The 5,397-nt window shown below is 65.2% G+C and overlaps 1 protein-coding gene across 1 annotated transcript; it reads left to right on the top strand.

Annotated features, from left to right (window-relative positions):
- Positions 1-1,801: 1,801 nt before the first annotated feature.
- On the top strand, positions 1,802-4,695 carry BARHL2 (BarH like homeobox 2). The gene is made up of 3 exons (XM_062581789.1): positions 1,802-2,381; positions 3,653-3,878; positions 4,383-4,695. Exons 1-3 carry the CDS (start codon positions 1,802-1,804, stop codon positions 4,693-4,695), a joined length of 1,119 nt encoding a protein of 372 aa, XP_062437773.1.
- Positions 4,696-5,397: the final 702 nt, after the last annotated feature.

The following is a 5,397-nucleotide window of genomic DNA, read 5'->3' as shown; positions in this document are numbered from 1 at the left end:
GCCGGGTGCGAAGTCCGTGGCCTCGCTGAGACCAAGGGAAGCCCCGGAACTTTTCGCAGCGAGGAGCCGGTAGCTCCTGCCGTGAGACCGCTGCCGGCGAGGTGCAGGGACGCGGGCAGCGAGCCGCCCTGCGGCGTCGGCAGCCGCTCCCCGCTCTGCGCCGTCGGAAGCGGCGTCCGCACCCGCGGCACCTCCGCCTCGAGGGCAATCGGCATCTCTGCCCGGGGGCCGCAGCTCCCTACCCAGGCCCTGCCCCGGCTCTGTCACCAGGTCGCCACGGGGCTGCGCGGGGCCACGTCGGACCCAGCACTCCACAAGGAACGATGATGCCGCCGCGGCCCGCCTGGTCCCCCGCGCTGTTTGTGCGGCCTCCCCGTCGACCCGCAGCGCGGAGTGGGGCGGCTGCAGCTGCAGCCGCGGGCAAAGTCTCCCCGGAGCTAGTCCTGCCTTGCACCCCACTCCACGGACTGGTCCTGTCGGGCGCCGCCGGCATGCGGGGGTTTCTCCTGTGCTCATTTCGGTGTGCACCGTGGGGGGAGTTTTGGGGCCGTGGGAGTCTGCTTTGGATTTGGGGCCAAGCGGGCCTAGAGCTGCCCGGACGGGAGGGGTGGCAGGGAGGCTTAGCCCATGTAGGAGCCTGGAAATGGTGATTCGGAGTAAAATGTACCTCGTAGAACGCTGAATCATTCATTAGCACCTTATAATTACTCTGCTAATTAGGTTGACACGACACTTAATCAGGATTAATACGACGTCTTGTCACTGGCAGTTCCCATTACTCTGACATCCAACAGGGGAGCCGTCCCGCGGCCCTGAGCACGGGCTGCCGCTCTCCGCGGGCCCCGCGCGATGGTTTCCCGCGGCCCTGCCGGGACCGGCCCCGCCGGGAGGCCGAGGTGGGTCCGCGGACGGTGCGGACTGCAGGCCAGTCCTCGCAGCCCCCGGACGGGGGCTGCCCGCAGCGCGGCCCCGGCGCCCCGACGGCGCCCGCTCACGCCCGCAGCCCCATTTCCCCGCCAACACATCGGGTCGCTCCTTTCCCCGCCGGAGCGCCGGAGCGCCGGGGCGGAGGCGCTGCCCGCCCGTCGTGCCCTGCTTCGGGACGGGCACGCGGCACCGTCCTCCCGCCCCCTCCTTCCTCCGGTTCCCCCCCGCTTTCCGTCTCTGCCGCCCCCTCTCCCCTTCCCTCCTCCGCCCCGTCTCCCGCCGCTCGCTCGCGCGCCCCGGCGGCGGCGGCGGGGCAGGGCGAGGCGCGTCCGCCCCGGCGGGGCGGCGGGGGGCGGCCGGGGCGGCCCGCGGCCGCCGCCGCCCGCGCTCATTGGCTGCCGCGGCGGCGGCGTCAGCCCCGGCTCCGCGGGCCGCCAATGGGGGCGGGCGGCGGCGGCGGAAAAAACCCGCGTGTATAATAAACCGCGGGGGCCGCGGCGGCCGTGACGTCACGGGGGGAGTCGCCGCCGCCGAGAGGAGCCGGCCGGCACGGGCGGGCGCGCCGCAGTGGCCGGAGTCCGCCCCGCTCCGCGCCGCGCCGCGCCGCACCCGCAACTTCCCAACAAACTTCAGCGCCGCCCGCGCGGCCAGGCGCGGCCCGGCCCGGCCCGGTGCAGCCCGGCCCGGCCCGGTGCGGGCGGTGAGCGCGGCCCCGGCCCCGCGGCGATGCCGCGCTAGGTGCCGGTGCGCTGTCCGCGGCGCGGGGCAGCCCGCTGCGCTGCGCGCCGGGCCGCGGAGCCTCCGCCCGGCCCGGCCCGGCCCGGTGCGGGCGGCCGAGGCGATGCCGGGGCGCCGCTAGCGCCAGCGGGCCGCCATGGAGGGGGCGAGCGGGTCCAGCTTCGGGATAGACACGATTCTGTCGGGCAGCGGCTCCGGCAGCCCCGGCGGCATGAACGGAGACTTTCGCCCGCACGGCGACGCCCGGCCCGCGGATTTTCGAAACCAGGCCACGCCGTCGCCCTGCTCGGAGATCGACACGGTGGGCACGGCGCCCTCCTCGCCCATCTCGGTGAGCATGGAGCACCCCGAGCCGCACCTGGGGGTGGCGGAGAGCCTCCCGCCGCCGCCGCACCACCTCCACCTCGGCCCGCACCCGCCGCCGCCGCCGCCGCAAAGTTTGCAGCCGTCGCCCCCGCAGCCGCCGCCCCAGCTGGGCTCGGCCAGCTCCGGCCCCAGGACTTCCACATCTTCTTTTTTAATTAAGGACATTTTGGGCGACAGCAAACCGCTGGCGGCGTGTGCACCTTACAGTACCAGCGTCCCCTCTCCTCACCACACTCCCAAACAGGAGGGCAACGCGGCCCCGGAAAGCTTCAGGCCAAAACTCGAGCAGGAGGACAGCAAGAGCAAGCTGGACAAGCGCGACGACACGCAGGGCGACATCAAATGCCACGGTGAGTGGGGCCCGGCGCGGGCGCGCTCCACCCGCGGCGCCGGGGCTCGGGAGGAGAAAGCGGGGAAGCGGCGCGGGACCCGCAGCCCGCTTCTCGGGGATCGTGACCGCTTCCTTTCTCAGGATCGGCGAGAAATGAAACCGGTCCTTTCCTCTCTAGCGGCCTTTTTTCTTCTCTTTTTTCTAACTTTTCTGTTTTTAGGAAAATAGTCTGAGCGGGTTGGATTTTATTTTAAACGCCAATGTATTTATTTTTTAATGCCTATGCACGCAAATGTGTCTCCAGCTTTCTAAGAACTGAGCAGGGCCGTTTCGCGGCATTTAATGTCTCCAACCTTTTTGCTCATTCGATCTAAAATAAAAGAAAACAAAACAATCTCCTCCCTCAGGGAAAAAAAATACCACATAAACGAAAGAACTTTTCATAATAATAAAACAAAAAGGAATTACCCCGAGATAAGCAGTGGAAGGTTGGAGGGTTTTGTGCATTTTGCAAAACACTCTGATTTCTCCTGCGCTGTGTTGGGGAAGGTTTCTCTCTCTTTTATCCTTTCTTATTTATGGATTTCATGCGCGCGGGGAAGCTTCAGTCGTCCAGTATTTCTGAAAGTAAATAGTGGTGGGCATGTAGGGAAAAGAAAGGGACAATATTCGACAGAAGCATGTGAGAAAAAGGGGAGATGGAAAAATGATTTATTTTTTTTTCTTCGGTATTGGAATAGTCTCCCCTTCCCGCGGGCTGGCTTCGCAGGAAGCACAGTTTAAGCTGAGAGGTGACAGGACACATTTTTCTAATTTTGCCCCATTCACATATTTTTGCAAGGCTGAATAGCAGCGAGACAGTCGTGTGTGCCGCTCATTTTGCTATTTTAGTATTAGCATAAGAGTGCCCAAAACAGATGTACAGTCTGGTCTGACCATTTTTGTGTGCACCAACCTCCCCAGTGGGTCAATTAGAGAGATTATTGTTCTTCCTGCAGGGAAGATCAAGGAGCGCTACAAACCCGGGTACGAGCAGAGACGGATTGACATATCGATTTCCCAGCATTTCGGGGCGGAGGGGGGTGGGGGCGGCGGTGGGTGGGTGGGTGGGAGAAAACAACGAAAAACCCTAGAACTGGCAAACAGAGCCTGGAAATCTCGCCGTCCCCCGGCCGGGCTCGGCGCCTCTCGCCCTCGCCGCTGTTTTCCCGTTTCCCCCCCGCCCCTGCCAGCGCTCGGGGCGGCGGCGGCGGCGCGGCCCGCGCTCACGGCGCCTCTGGTGCCTCGCAGGGACAAAGGAGGAGGGAGACCGGGAGATCAGCAGCAGCCGGGACAGCCCGCCCGTGCGGGCCAAGAAGCCGCGGAAGGCGCGGACGGCCTTCTCCGACCACCAGCTCAACCAGCTGGAGCGCAGCTTCGAGCGCCAGAAGTACCTGAGCGTGCAGGACCGCATGGACCTGGCCGCCGCGCTCAACCTCACCGACACGCAGGTGAAAACCTGGTACCAGAACCGCAGGTAAGGCAGCTCCGCGCCCGCGCAGCGGCCCGCCCGACGGCCCAGGCGGCCTCGCCGCGTCCGTGCCCCGCTGGGGCGGCGCTGCCCCGCGCCCGCGCAGCGCCCGCCGCCCGGCCGGGGGGTCGGTGCGGTTGTCACCGCTGCCGTAATTTTCTGTCTCATTACATACGGTTGCAGCCACCCTAATTCTGTCGGAAAACATTAGTGTCATCGCGCTGCAATCTAGCCGGGGCGCCATGTTTATTAATTTGGCCGGAGTCGGCGTGTGAGCGCGTGTGAGCGCGTGTGTGCGCGTGTGAGCGCGTGTGTGCGCGTGTGAGCCGTGCCGGGGGGCACCCCGCGCGCCGGGCCCGAGGGCCCGTGCGCCCCGCCGGGGCCCTGCGCGGCCGGGCCGGGCCGGGCCGGGGGCGCCCCGCAGCCGGCCGGGCATCGCGCGGGGGCCGGGCCCGTGCCCGTGGCGTCGCGGGGTTGCTCTGCAGCCGCTTCTTGGTCTCCCCCCGGCAGGACGAAGTGGAAGCGGCAGACGGCGGTAGGACTGGAGCTGCTGGCCGAGGCCGGGAACTACTCGGCGCTGCAGAGGATGTTCCCTTCGCCCTATTTCTACCACCCCAGCCTGCTGGGCAGCATGGACAGCACGACGGCGGCCGCGGCGGCCGCGGCCATGTACAGCAGCATGTACCGGACTCCCCCCGCACCGCACCCCCAGCTCCAGCGGCCGCTGGTGCCGCGGGTGCTCATCCATGGGCTGGGGCCCGGCGGGCAGCCGGCCCTCAACCCCTTGGGCAACCCCATGCCCGGCACCCCGCACCCCCGGTGAGACGGCACCGCGGTCCCCGCGACGAGCCCTTCCCCTCCCCGTCCCCAAACGAGCCCCAGCACCGCAGAGAAGGAACCGAGGGGAAGCCAAGGGGCAGGAGCTTCTGCAGGCAGCCAGCAGCCACCGGAGGAGGCGATCAGTCAGAGCAGGGACTCTTGAACCGTGAACCCCGAGCCGAGCCCGTAAGTGAAACGACCACACGCGGGGGAACACGGGCAGAGCCGCGGGGCGACACCGGCGGCCGCAGCCCCTGCGAGACAGGACTTAGGTCTCGGAGAGAAAGAGGGGGAGAGAGAGGGAGCGGGAGCCAGCCCGAGAGACTAAAGACTTGTGAGGACAGAGGGAATGAGAGAGCCTCGCCCCCCCTCGCCCGTCGGAGAAGACCGGGGGAACGGAGAACTTTGCACTGATTTTTCTCATGACATTTTTTTTCTTATTGAAAAGTGGCATGCTCCCTAATGCGAACAGAATTGTACAGACCGAGTGCTGAGTGCTATATCATATTTATTATATGTTGTCCAGAAAAAAAATTCACTTCTATACGTTAGTTTAAAACGAACGAACGTGATTTCTCCCCTCTCCCTTTTCATGTCTTTTTGGATTCAGTAAAATAAATGCTTAGATGACAAAATATAGATTTTTTGTGACTGAAAATATACAGGGAAAAAAGGATAAAAAAAAAGAAATAAACTTTATCTTTTT

Source organism: Rhea pennata, chromosome 8 (genome assembly GCF_028389875.1).
Source record: "Rhea pennata isolate bPtePen1 chromosome 8, bPtePen1.pri, whole genome shotgun sequence".
In the NCBI taxonomy this organism is placed as follows: Eukaryota; Metazoa; Chordata; class Aves; order Rheiformes; family Rheidae; genus Rhea; species Rhea pennata.
This window is presented reverse-complemented; position numbering and strand designations above follow the sequence as displayed.